Raw genomic sequence first — 15,180 nt, forward strand, 5'->3', positions numbered from 1 at the left:
TTATTGTAGAAGGGGTAGCCAAAGCCCTTTTATTGTTATCACTCCCCTGTTGAAACATTAAGCTGAATATCGACAATTGTCCCAAACTCGAATTTCTGTTGCAGTTAAATAGGTACGACTACTAACTGCGGCGGTATCATGGTCGCATTTTTATCACTTGTCATGTCATGCGTCACTTTCGCACTTACATACTAGTTAGAACGTGGCAGGCATGGTGACGGATGATAAAAAACCGACCATCTTAGCTCTAGGAGGCTGGGGAATACAGAAAACACTAATCGAATATAAAACGCGGGTAGGAAGATGCTGCTTTGTATAATGTGTATTGCTACTCCACTGCTAAACCACTATTGACAATGTTAGGAAATAAAACAAGAGGATTGTATTTTTATATGCATATATTCGGATTCAATATTTCAATAGCTATTTAATTCATACAACTTAACTTAAAAAAAAAAATACACTGACTCGTATGCACCTAACTTAGCTATGTCCAAGCTTAATACCAACACTATAAATTACAATTCATTACATTATAACTACAAATTTGAAATTAATTTCAATTGTTTCATCAACTAATAATCTCTTTGTGATTAATTTCATATTAAATGCGAATTGGATCACTAAAAGTGATTTAAATTAAATATAATATAAGTAAGGAATGTTCATGATATTTTTGGTGTGATGTTTAAGGCAAAATACACAGTACTGCGCTGTCAAGCGCCATACACAGTACTGCGCTGTCAAGCGCCATACAGAGTTACGGAACTAAGGAGCACCGAACGATGAACGCGGCACTGTGTGTTTTGAGCTTAACAATTAAAATACAACAAAAAACTTAATAAAGTTTCCGGTATTGCTTTCTTCACAAAATTTGCAGTAAACGTTTTCCATTTAGATTTAAAAGTTTAAAAAGTTAAACTTTCAATCTTTCCATCAAATGTTGACAGTCTACTCAATAAAAATTAAGTACGATTACTTTGCAATAAAGATTGAGAACATAATAATTCATATTATCATCTCTATTTGCCCAAAGTAATAAATTAGGAGTATTTAAGTATTAGACAATCACAGTTGTCCACTGGTCATAAAAATAAATCTTAAATTTAATCTAAACTATATAAGTCACATATACATCCGGAGCACACACATTTACAAATTGTCTTTAAAAATAAAACTCTTAACTTATTTACAGGATTAAAACTATATTTATTTTATTTAGCGAGTTCTGTACTAACATAGCCTATTTTCTTTAAATATAATAAGTGATATGACTCAGGTTATTTTTACATAGGAAGGAGGCAAGTATATGAAAATGAAATCTCTATACATTAAACTAAAGTAGATGGGTAATAAAAACAATATGGCAAATTTCGATACAATATCAATTAGGCCTTGTGATAACCAGGGTTTTTATTTCGTTGATTCTCGTTATTTGGTAATTTTTATTTAAGCACTTTTAAATTTATTAGTAAATTATTGTTCAAGCGAGAATTGAGATTATCGCTGACCAGAAAGGTGTAATTTTAGTTCCAAATTTAGCGGTACTTCTAAGGAAATTAACAGTGTCTGTAATATAAATAAAGTATCTCGTTAATTTAAGAAAAAGTAACGCAAAAGTTGTCGTTTTAAGTTGATTAATGTGAGAATATTTAAGTAAGCGCAAAACGTAATCCCTCCCTCGCTCGAAACTTTAACTTACAAAAGAAACTTCGTCTCAATTTCAGCGCCGCCGGAAAACCGCGCGGCTCCGCTCCGAGTTACCGAAAACGTTATTTTTGTTAACAATGATATGTCCTATAAACGTATATTCAAAACTCCTTAAAAGCTACTCAATATCCTGTTAAAAGAAATAATTTAGAACACGCTCACGAATATTGAATACCATTTTAAAGTTTAATGAAAATACGCGTCGAAAACAAAAAATAACGGGAATTTCCGCAAGCGCGCTCGTTTTTCCGGCGGCTAACACAATATATATTTACAAAATAACCTAGGAAAGACTAGATACACTAAACCATGTTGATACCGTATTTTTCCGGCGCGAAGTAACTGTTACCAGTGTTCGAGAAATTGGTGATTTGTGAAGCTTGAAGCATGCTCAGGTGTGGGGAGTTCTGTGACTGGTTCTCTGGGGATTCCGGGCCAGAGGAGAGTATGTTGTGGTGCGAGGGCCAGGCGGCGGGGGGCGAGGGGTTGCCGAAGGACACCTGGTTGTAGAGCTGGTTGCCGTTGGTGGTCAGGTTGTGGCCGTGGTGGCTGCCGTGCGACTGGTTGACGGAGGAACCGTTGAAGTATTCCATCTGTGAATTAAAGTGGACTTTAGAATTTTTACTCTTCTACAACTTCTACTAAACATAGTGAGATAGTTTCCAAGTTTTTCGGTATAATATCTTATAACGAACGGCAAATAATATGACACACTCACGTGACTATATAAATATGATTATGCCAGATATTTTTGCGAGATAAGTTATGCAAAATATGTTAAATTACTGGTTTTTCATTGGGAAAATGTTTTGAATAAATAAAATAACTTAAAATTACTCTTCAATTATTAAGTAAAGTCACTTTCCAAATAAGTTGGTACCTAATAGTAATATTTAATTTAAAACAGATAATTTTGATAATTTACTACCGTTTTATTGATTTTCAGCTCTAAGAATAAATCTACTAAGGTGATAAATCATTTAGTATGCAAAGTCTATTAAAAATAAATTTAAGAACTAGTTATTTTACGATTCCTGCGGTTAACTTGAAATTAGCGAAAACCAGTAGCAGATTTTAAAGCAATCTTTTATTTATTACTGTAGTTAAGAAGATTTTTTATTGTTCGACGATAAGAAAGCTATTTTATATTTATATTTATTTATTCCTTAAATTAACACTTACAGTCAAGCTACACATGTTAAAAGGAGTGACATTATATACGTATTGATACTAACAATTTACTTACTGCTAAGTATACATTGATTGAGCTTGGCGTCGTTATTGACTCTAGGTATCGGCTACTAACTGCCAAAAAACTAGCTTCAGTGCATTGGAATATATCTAGTTTGCTGTCGCTGTCCAATATATCATTCAAGAGAGACAATGCGCGGTGCAGCGGTGAGTGAGATAATGAGTGAGATAATGCAATTGAAATTCCTGTGGGTATAAATTAGAAGACAAAATTTCCATTTAAAGTAAAAACACAGGCAGAATTTTAGATTTACTAAACTGAAACATCGTAGATATCCTACAAGTAAAAGTTTTTGTGAATAAGGTAAACATTTAAATTTCAAGAAATTTTGTGTAATCGTCTAATCCTTGGACCAATCAAATCTTAGAATTATTGTTTTTATTTTCTATGTAGGTATAACTTGATCAAGATTTTTAAATGGCCAAATGTACTCTTTAGGTCTCCAAGCTAACAGTGGATGGTTTCATGGTTATCTATATAATAATTTATTATAACATGTAATTCTTACCTGACTGGGATAATACGGGGAGTTATAGGCGCCCTGCCCATACCCCTGATGATGATGCGACGACGAATAACTTCTTATATAATCCGAACTGCCCGGCCAATGGAAACTGTTGTAGCTGTCCGGGTGGTACACGTTCCCTGGCCCATTCAGGCTTTGGGGGGTGATGGGAGGGGAGGGGGTGGTCATTATAGAGGAATTCGACCCTAAAGGCGTTAGGTTCCCGGTTAATCTCGAGCTGTACTGGTCTTTAACCAAGCTGCTACCGAAGGATTTCTCCGAATAGTCCACTTTTCCCGAGTAGTCCAGTCTTTTCGGGCTGGAGTATAATTCCTGTTTCGGAGTGACTCCGTATCCGTGGACGTTTGAGTCATCTTTTCCGCTTAATCGTAAAGCGTCGTTGGAGTAATGGTGGCTTATAGACGATAGTGTGTTGTTTTTGGTGGATGAGTCGTAGTTTGGCGCGGACTCTTTCTTGCAAATGACATTTATTGGGGGACTCACAGAAGTAGTAGGGGTTATAGGAAGGTTTGGTGATGATGTAGCTATACTGGATGTGTTTGTAGTGAGACTGTTGCTTGAGCTCGTTAAGGACTTGGAGGTAGTGATTTTTGAGGAGGAAGAGGTGTTGGAGGATTTGAGGCTAGAGGAAATGGAGGTTTTGGAACTGGATGATTTGCTGGAGATCTGCGTGTTGGTCTGCTGCTGCAGCTGCTGCCGGCATTTTGCTCTTCGGTTCTTGAACCAGACCTGTTGGCAAAATGTTTTGTTAGGAAATAATAGGCTTGTTTTGTATTACTCTAAGTGCTCTTAACTCCTGATAAAAAGCCAAAGTCAAATAATTGTTTTATTATATATCATATATATGTATGTTGTTTATATGAAAAATAATTTCTGTTTAAATGTTATTCCGTTATTCCATCTACGCGTAAAACAAAGTAGTTTTGCATTATCTGGCATTCTTAGGCGGAAAAAGTCTACCAGCAGCGGTATCATGGTCGCATTTTTATCACCTGTCATGTCATGCATTACTTTTGCACTCACATACTTGTTAGAACGTGACAGGCACGGTGACAAATAATAAAAAGCCGACCATCTTAGCCCTACGTCTACATAAAAGTAAAAGTTTATTGTTATGTTACACTGTTACATAGATTTAAATTCTTATTTATCTTTTAATTTACACAGCTTAAAGGCGGAACTTAGGCTACAATATTCTTGGAATATCTTTATTTTTCTGCGTGTTTTATAAATTTAATCTGCAGCACTCGGTACGTCTCGTTAAGGTGCAAATAATAATCGTTTAGTTGTAATTCGTGCTGCAAATTGGACAATATTAGCATATGTGCACAATCTTTAACAAATAGCAACTTCGGTCGCCGATCGTACAAATGTGGTGCAAATTAAACAAACTACCGCCCTAACTCACGCACTTCTCGCCTCATGAATCAGTCGCAAATCGCTGCGCAAACAGGGGCGAGTAATTGATACGTGCTACCGAGGACCGAGGGCACTCGGGTCACGTTAATTGGTTTACTCTTTAACTAATGCAGTTGAAAAAAGCGAACAAATACGAACGAGATATACCTATTTTATAATTTGATCGCAGTCAAATTATGGCATTTCTGTGAGGCTCAAAACAGAGCAAAGGGCTAGAGGGTAAGTAGGATAAGAAGTCTTGTTACATAATATAACTTTTTACAGGAAAAATTTACAGGATAAATACATTAAATACTTTCTCCCGAGGGTACTCGGGTCACGCTAATTAGTATATTGTTTAACAATTGCAGTTGAAGAAGCAAGAGCGACGTGAGGAATTCAAACGGAATGTATATATCATTTGAATTTTTAATTTCACCAGCCCAACACAAGTGCATCTGATATTAACTCTATACCTACCTACATGGTTCGCAATCAAACTTAAAATAGTTATGTTATATTATGTAATTTGTCTTGTTTTTGTTTACGAGTAGTTGAATAAACATCTGCGTAATATAGTTATAATCCTAAAAATGCTGAACTAACTTCAACATCAAGCCGATCGGTTCCGAACCTCCCTCAGGTTACATGTCATAACATGTAATTCGGTGGTGCTATGGCATAAGCTTCATGAGAATCATGAGGGACATTTGATAAATTTCGCTCAAGGGAGCATTTTTTATTTTGATGTCGTTTTTTTAATTTTTCTTAGATTTCGATAAAATTCGGTGGATAGGATGGTGGTGAGATCCTTCTTCTGTTAAACATAAGCGCAATTTCACCGTTTGTCCTAAAAAATCTTCCACTAAGTTACGGAAGACGATAGGAATTTTCCGTAACTCAATGGGAATTTTCATACATTGTTTTTAAATTTTATCCCACATTTGGATTTCGTGTTTTTATTCTGATCAGAATAAGGCGCTTTTCAAAACTAACATTTTTTATCAAAATCTAAAAAAAAATGTTAAAAAATTGGCCGTAAAAAGTGTGCCCTCGTTTTGAGAAGTATTTAAAGTATTTTTGTTAGGTCCTCCTAAAAAAACAAGTTAAAGTGTGAGGGTAGAATAAGTTTTGTAATAGGGAATATTTTCTATTTAGTCAGCATAGAACATATTTTAAGGCATTGTTTATGTATGTATATAATACCTACCTAGGAATTATAATAATAATTTAAAGTGCCCATATTAGTGAAATGGTAATCCTTCCGCCCCGATTCAAATAAAACTTTCAATCATTTGCTCTTTTCGTAAAAATTACTTCTTTAGTCATTCAGCTGCCACAATGGGTACAATGGGGTACAAATGTGCACAATGGGTACAAGTTTGGGGCACTAATCCGTTCGGGCCGTGGTGGAGCACGGATGGAAACGATCTTTGGCGTGATTCGGGTTTTTTGGAGGTTAGGTTTCGATAGCTAGTCGTAAACGTTCAACGAGTATTCGTAACTAGCGCGTTGAAATAGCTATTGCCTTGGGCCTTGCCAAGATGTCAATAGAAAACGTCAATCGAAACTTAAATAGGTAGAAATATTGACGTGACTTTTTGTAGAATTTATCAACCCGATATAGGTATATTTTCTTTTGTTTTGCGTTTGTCGATTTGAAAGTTTGTGATTAGATAAATAGCCGTGACAGAACACCATATAACTTGTGGTAGTTCAGGTAGTATCGGTAATTATTGACAGAAAAAGGTCATATAGTACGAACCTGCTTCTTTTTTCTAAATCTAATAATGGCTGTGATGGTGACGACGACATACTATTGTTTGTAGAAAACAACAAATATTTATAAGGATTTGAGAGCGTTAATTAATTAATCAAGTATAATAATTTTTCAGTCAATCTTTTTTTTATATTATAATATAATTTGTGCTGCGTTTATGTTTATGCTGTAAGTTTATATTCTGTAGGTATATAGGTTCAAACTTTCTTGCTATCTCTGCTACATAAATAGTAAAACTAAGTTCAAGAAAATTTCCGAGCTAATAAGTACTACAGAGGGGCCCTAATCTTTTATCCAACAACAATAACTACAAAAGACTGCACTATGACTCACAAGATCGTTATAAAAATAATTAAACTCATGTTTGTCCAATTATGTTGTCGATTAGATCTTCTATCGTCATCTTATCTCGCTAACGAGGCGCTGTCGGCGGCCATTTTGTATTGTTTGTTATGTTGGCTGAAATGAAAAGCTGCGCGCTTTGTATTAGACTATGGTTTTACTTGTCGACTGAACGAAGTCAACTAATGGGCTCCACAGCCGTCACCGATAATTGCATGCGATTTGCGATAGGTACATTATAAAAATAATATGATTTGTTGCAAGCTTTGTGGAGCTCTTAAGGGTGGAAATCAGGTTTAGAAAGTTTGGGTTACGTGTACTTGGTAAACGCGTAATATGAATAACATAATGTTTAAGTACTAACACATTCCACATTCCAACGGGTTATGAACATAGTACTAGTAGTCTAGTAGTAGGCTCAAACATCACGCTCAAGCTCAACCGACAGTGGGTTTAATACAACAGTCGCACCCCTTTAGAAGCAAGTTTAATTACTCTAGAAGATCAGAAAATTTGGAGTGAACTCCGCGGTCATAAACATCTTAACATGAATTTATTGCCAAAACGTTAAATGACATGGGTTATTTTATTTAAAGTTGTACACTATACTATCTTTTTGTCAAATTTGTGATTTATACGTTATTTCTAACTCAGGATCATGAGCTCTTTCGATCCTAATAGGTGAAAAAAATTGTCCCAAAATTTCCGTAAATCTTTTGATCTTTTCATTCCGTTACCGTCATACAAAGTCTATAAAAAATGGTAACGGACTGGAAATAAAAACCTTGAGATACTTTTTTCACATGTTCAGATATTTTAAAGTATTTCTAGTATATCTGTGAGTATGTTTATTGATACAGTTCGATGCTACGCGAGAGGGCCGTGACTATCTCAGCATGTAAGAGCCAATCCGGTTACCTCACTTTATGGGTGGTTTCCCATTATACCGGATTATACTTTTTATCTACAGGCTATCTTAACTTAATTGAGAATATCGAAAGAATACAGACAGGGACCGTAAGTGAAAGCTATAAGGGCTGTTTTGGAACTAGCCTACTTAAAGTAGGGGGGATTTAACGACTCACCACACTCTCGGTATTTTAACGTTATTATCTATAATTATCGGAGTAAATAAGCTACCGTTTGAAGCTTCTTGGTTTATCGATTGGGATGAGATTTAAGAGATAATCTTAATAGTGTAGATAGAGTTCTTGGCTTTCAACATGTCTCGTAGGAAATTAGATTTAACATATTTTAAATTAACATTCAGTTTCAAATTTGAGAAGTTCTATACTTTTTTTTTAATTTGATACTATTGTTTGGCAAGCCATTTCAGTTAGTAGAAAATGGCGAAAAATTAAAAAATATACGCGCGAAAGGTTGTCATCCCATAGAAAATCCATACGTCAAAAAATTCCGTAAGATTCGATATGGATTGGATATGTTTGTGTCAAAAGTCACGTTTTTATTTGAAGAAACGTAACTTATGACACAGATATGTAATCCATGTCGTATCTTTAGCAAATGTTTGACATATATTAAAGTTCGAATCAGGCCGCTATTTCGCAAACTGAAATTACGAAAGTAAAACTTTTATAGTTTTTAGACAGTTACCTGAACTCTAGACTCTGGCAGGTTGATCTTGAGCGCCACCTCTTCCCTCATAAAGATGTCGGGGTACCTCGTCTTCCCAAATAACGCCTCCAAAACGTCGAGTTGCGCGCGTGTGAACGTCGTTCGCTCGCGCCGCTGCTTTCGGGGATTCACTCCTGAGAAAAGGAGACATATTTATTATTATTTATAAATCAAAATATGGATAAATAGAACTAAAAGTGATTTGCTGTGATACGATAAGTATAAAATTTTTATGAATTTTGGGTAAAGACGGTTAAACAGGCAGACAGACATGATGAAACTACAAAGTTTTTATTGTTGACTTTGGGTCTGACTTACGGCTTATGGGTACCTATGGGACCCTACAAAGGTACGTCAACCAATTTGATTCCTAGGCCACTATAGAACCATGCCATAATGACTTCTACGACAATGCTTATTGAGTGATGCGTGTCAAGTATCTAGTAGTTAAAGCGACAAGGTTCTATAGTGGCCTAGGATTCTAATTCGTTGACTGTACAGAAGCTCGGTAGCAAACTTGCGAAACAGCTTAAATAGGTATGACTTGCTTGAAGTGTTTGAAATGGATTACAGCAAAATTATGAAGTCTTGTCGTATCTTTTGTACCTACTAAGCTAACTATTGTGCATACGATATATTCTGGCTTTCTCTTTTTATAGTAAAGGCAATTTATCAAGCTAAACAAACAAGCTACCAAAACTTATTGAGTGCTTGTAAACGTGTAATCTTGACAAACAATAACATTCCTTAACTGAAAATGAAAAAGAATTAGTCTATGGCATAGACTCTATACTCTATGGTACACAAAAGTCGAGACAAGCAGTCTGTCTTTGACCATACATTCAACGTGCATAGACAAAATTAATCTTTTTAAACGTAGTTTCTAGTTGTAGAGATGTCGATTTTTTCTAAGTTTGGATGTAATTTGAGTTTGAAATATGATGGTATAGTTTTTAATTGTGGGTAGGATTACATGTATTAACATATGACCCGCTTTCGAGTCTGTTTTGTTGTGTGAATAATGACAGATAAATTCCTAAGTTGAATTGAAAGACATTTTTGTTACGAGTAGGTCGGAGATTTAGTATGTATACAAAACTAAGACGAGACACATGCGTCTAGCAACAGTAGACCTTTTGTCTATGGTTTTAGAGTTTTGCGAGGTATGGTAAAATGTTGGTAGGGCTTTACACAAGGCACGAGCGAAGATTGCGTTGCGCGTATACTTTGTCAGTTATAAAATGAAAGTGCTACCAAAGGAATGTCTGTGATAAATTAAAGCATTATGGTTCTATAGAGTTTAATAAACTTTAATAGTGTACCTAATAGGTAGATTGCAAAAGTGTGTCCATTTTAATTTGATCAACAACAAGTTACTTATTTGAAATAGCCGACGTAAACGAAGAAAAAGTTGTGACATAAAGATGAAGAGTAACAAAAGCATGAATCTAATATTTAGTATGGATTGGGCTTGGGCATGAGTGGTGGGGGGAACTGACAGAACTTCCTTTCTGTCTGCTTCTTAAAAGTCCTAAGTGACGTAGACGTTTTTTGTTGCCCACCGTTTTTATGGTGGGCAACAAATAACTCGACCAAATTATATAGGTTGTTTTTGGTATGTTGTTAGGAATGCTAAAACGAGTTTTTAATTTTGTCACATTGCGTATGTTCTGTCACGGCGGTATACTTGTAGCACATCTATACGATCCCAACATCTATGAACAACAACGATCAACATTATATTATTTGAGGAAAGTTTTAAATGTTAAAATTTAAAAATTAAATAGCGTAAAATTAACCGCACATGGCGTTGGGCATTCCACAAAACGGTCTTCTGTAGGTAACAAATAAGTGTTTATTTTGTTTGTGTTTGTTTAAGTATGTATATACTTATATGTATACTTAGAAAACACCCATGACTCAGGAACAAATATCCCTGTTCATCACACAAATAAATGTCCTTACCGGGATTCGAACCCAGGAATATCGCCTTTCATATATAGGCAAGGTCACTATCCACTAGGCCAGACCGGTCATCACTATGTCGGGGGCGTGAGTAGTATGACAGCTACCTACCGTTAAATTTAAAGCTAAGGTTATCAAACGTTATCATACCAAATTACGGCTTCTTATTGTTAGCTTTATGAGAAGCGTTAATAAATACGACACATTGCAGTTGTTTGATACTTTCAGTCGTTTCAGCTCTAGCTTCCATTTAGGCAAGTTCCATGTTTGGATATTTGTTAATAATAAAAAAACAAGACAGAATATACTATTGTTTTTACAAATTTCTTCCTCGCGTTGTCCCGGTATTTTGCCACGTCTCATGGGAGCCTGGGGTCTGCTTGACAACTAATCCCAAGATTTGGAGTAGGCACTAGTTTTTACGAAAGCGACTGCCATCTGACCTTCCAACCCAGAGGGTAAACTAGGCTTGGTTGGGATTAGTCCGGTTTCCTCACGATGTTTCCCTTCACCGAAAAGCGACTGGTAAATATCAAATAATATTTCATACATAAGTTCCGAAACACTCATTGGTACGAGCCGGGTTTGAACCAAATGCAATTCAAATGCTCTTACCACTAGGCCACCAGCGCTTTTCTTAAAGAATATACTATTGTTAAAGCTACTAAATTATATATATAAAAATTGATTATACGACTAAATATCAAATTACAAAGGCTTTTTAGTCAGTTACAAAGATATCAGTAAGTTCAAATTAGATTCTTATTTATGCAGTTTGAACACGACAGGTACTTAGTTTACGTACTACAGACATGACTTTTTTGGATTAAAACAGTTTGATTAAATACAATCTATGGGTTTTTAACCCCGTTGCTGATAGTCTGCAATAGTATTTTAACACATAAAATAAGTTGTAAATTCTAAAATTAATGTGTGATTCGTAACACAGTAGAGGAATTCGGTCCGTTTTATTATAACTATAACAATAAAATGGAGAATCCGAATACGCACAAATATCCATATTTTAGTAAACATGAAATTAATAATATTCATCGAAAACTGGTTATAGTGTGATGTAGTCAATTGGAAGTCATTAATTATGATTAGTTTTTTAACAACTTAGTGTGTAGCGTTTTTTGTTAGGTTATGGTAATTTGCCAATGTCAATGTTGTTAAAACATAATATGTCATAGACAAGAAACGGTTACATGTGTCTTAGCTTTACTATTACTTTCAGAAGAGCGTTGATCGAAGCGGCGAGGTAATATTGGAACACCAACACTATAGAGTCAGACCAACCCAACTTTACACAGACTGGAAGTTTGACCATAAAATAAATGTCAAGCTTCTATTAAATTACAGTGGCACTATTGCTACTTAGACGGGCCGGTAAAATCAAGATACCAGATAAGTGAGAATTGTGAGAGATGTAATAAACTAATTATATGTAGAAAAACAATAAATATAACCAATTAATTCAACAACGAAAGTGACATTTCGATTATGAAGACTAAATACTCGATAATTTTAACACAATTCTCCAAAACTGGAAAGGTGAACGACCTAAGCTAATTTATGAGTGACAGCGTAATAATGTCATCTTGGTTGCCTAATAGAGGATAGAGGCAAAGATCAAGTAAGTTATGATCATTTTACGATCACTTTCGCACGTCGTCGATTATCTAATGGGCTACTTAATGTGTGAACTTGGGCTGATGGCACACTTGACTTACGTTGGTAGTTTTAATTATGGAAGGTAGACGCAAGGAACAGAATCTCCTTAGGCAGAACTGTTGCAAAAGTGTCCAGCTGTCAGCTATAAATAATAGTTCCAAATCTCTCTAGAGTAGCGCTAGAGTAGCTAAGAACCTAGGCGTTATTGACGTAGTGAAGTGCGCTGTCTAGAATTAGATTTTTTTCTCAAGTATTCTAGGTATTCTAGCGCCACCTATTTATGGCTTTTGCCGGACACTTTTTGGTATATGGAGATTCGGTTCCTTGCCTCTACCTTCCATAGTTTTAATGGGGACCTTTATAATGTTGCCTTGACATTCTTGGACTGAAAAGAAAACCAACGAAGAGGTTTTACATATAGTAGGAGATAGGAGGAGTTTGTTTAGAACTATAGATATAGAAGAGGAAAGAAGCTTGAACACTTGTTACGACACGACGAATTTATCAAAAACATATTTGAAGGGAGAATTGAAGCAAAAAGGAAGAAGGGGAGACTAAGGAGAGGTACTTACATGAATCAAATAAAGGACAAACTCAACGTCGTGTCACATCAGGCTGTCAAAGACCGACACACATTGAAATTGTTGCACCTACAAGAGACTCTTAAATGAATGAAAGACGACTAGACCTGCCGGCCTAGTGGGTAGTGACCCTGCATATCAAGGCGATGGTCCCGGGTTTGAATCCCGGTGAGGGCATTTATTTGTGCGATGATCACGGATATTTGTTCCTGAGTCATGGGTGTTTTCTATGTATGTATATGTACATTTTTAGGCGTAGAGTGGACTCACTTTTAGGATGGCATAAGCAAGTAGACCAAGTCACAAACAAGCTTAGTAGTGCCTGCTATGCTTTAGAAATTCTTTCAAGTACGTATAAGTATGTATATACATACTTATACGTACTGTATTGTCGCCTTGTACCCATATTACGCTTTGCTTAGTTTAGTCGAGATCGACCTGGATCGATACACAGATGTGTATGATTGCCCAAATATAAAATAAAAGTAGGATGATGATGATTCTTCGTTAAATCAGAATAGTCCTCTTAATCATCGAAGCCCATGAAAGTAGTAGGTTTTTAGAGCAGATGTTGAGCGGTAGATTGCTTTGAAATAAGTTGATAATAGGCTTTAGGGCGTCTTCGGTTACCGCTCATGAAATAAAACTATGTTTATGAATCGGTCTACAACATTAAATAACTTCATTCACTCGTTTACCAATCGTATATTTATAATTTGCCCTCTAAATCGCATTAAACGGTGCTACTCCTAATCCTAACTACGAAACTACATCTTTGCAAGCTTTTTAAACTGACAGGCTTACCATTTAAACTCAGCCTACACCTCGAGTCTATGGAGCGTGAAATTGTTAAGATTTGCATACACGGCGTGTGGGTTTGTTTATCGTAAACCGATTCCGTGTTTGGATAATTGATAGATTAATTACAATTTGCATTTATGATTTAACATTTAGAAAAGGTCTAAATTTAGCATTTTAGCGATGCTGCCAGAGTCTGCTCAACTCTTTAAGCGTCGAACGATTAACATATCGAGTTTTGAGTTTGGATAATTCATAGATTATTCATATTTGTATTACCTGCAATTTTATGATGTACAGTCAGCCAAACTATTAGCTTAGCACCCCTGCATATAAATGGGTATTTATTTTATTTATTTAATCTTTATTGTACAAAAGAAAAACAATCTTATAATACAAAAGGCGGACTTAATGCCACGAGGTATTCTCTACCAGTCAACCTTAAGGCTAAGCAGAGAGATTGTGAGCGGTGCTACAGTTACAACAGCAAAAACAAATCAAACAAAAATACATATAATAACATATACATACAAATATTATATATATAAGAGGCGATACATATGAACCTACTAAATAAATACATTAAGGGTATGAATGGGTGCCAAGCGAATAACTTTGCTGATTACCTATATACCTACCTGCTTCTTATTTTATAAACAAAATATTGAAATACAATAGTTTGGTGATGACACAAGGTGCGATCTGGGCCCTGAACAATATTTTCCATATATACATGACTAGTAGTTGTACTAGTAGTGTGTGCTGTACTGTATTGTACTACAGTTAGTTCAATAGTTTCTTTGCTGGGACCTCTTAGAATCAATGTATTTATCCTACGTTTGGATAATGGCAAAGAGGCAATTCAGCTACAATAAATATTTGTTTTACTCGTAGAATGTAGTGAAACTCTCAGTAAAGGCGTCAACATCAGATACCGATTCGAGCTCTTTGTCCGCCGTATGACAACCATTTTAAAATTAGCCTATCAGCCAATCTCCCAATAACCAAACACGATGGAGAAATTCGACCCAAAGCGAAACCACCATATTATCGGCTCCATCGCTTTCGTAACGAGACACGAATATACCATTAGCACCATAGACAACCCCGCCGTAAACAAGCGGTAGCTATCAGAAATCGGGCATAGAGATAAAAATCTAAAAAAAAACTACGTCATGTCATGAGGATTAGCCCCTATTGTGAGCTACGACAATTGAAATACATCCGTCCTTTTCCGACCCACGTCAGATTTGAAGTTAGAGAGGGACAGATGTCAGTCTATTTATTTTCACTTCTCTATGGCTAGGTAATGTGACAGTTTCGTATGAAATGTTTGTTTGGACGTCGTTTGAATGGACGGTTCGGTTGTATTATTCGATTTTAATCCCGTATCGGTCTTGTAACGATTTTTCGATGCGCGCGCTTGGTACGAGCTCGCCAGCTCGGAGGTATGCGAGGGAAATTGTTTCAGGAAAATGCGGTTTGCGGTTTCGATATTTTGAATACATTTCACTGTTAC

At 35.8% G+C, this 15,180-nt stretch overlaps 1 protein-coding gene across 1 annotated transcript in view; it reads right to left on the reverse strand.

Moving 5' to 3' along the window:
* Nucleotides 1–380: 380 nt before the first annotated feature.
* The window catches only part of LOC133530898 (homeobox protein OTX1-like), a 60,803-nt gene continuing 46,003 nt past the window's right edge, over nt 381–15,180 (reverse strand). The window contains exons 3-5 of the mRNA XM_061868967.1: nt 8,623–8,777; nt 3,471–4,217; nt 381–2,303 (exon numbers count right to left, since the gene is read on the reverse strand). Of these exons, the coding sequence (XP_061724951.1) occupies nt 2,013–2,303; nt 3,471–4,217; nt 8,623–8,777 (1,193 nt within the window). The 3' untranslated portion in view covers nt 381–2,012. The remainder of the gene's footprint in view (nt 2,304–3,470; nt 4,218–8,622; nt 8,778–15,180) is intronic.

This window comes from Cydia pomonella, chromosome 24, assembly GCF_033807575.1.
Source record: "Cydia pomonella isolate Wapato2018A chromosome 24, ilCydPomo1, whole genome shotgun sequence".
NCBI classification, from domain to species: Eukaryota; Metazoa; Arthropoda; class Insecta; order Lepidoptera; family Tortricidae; genus Cydia; species Cydia pomonella.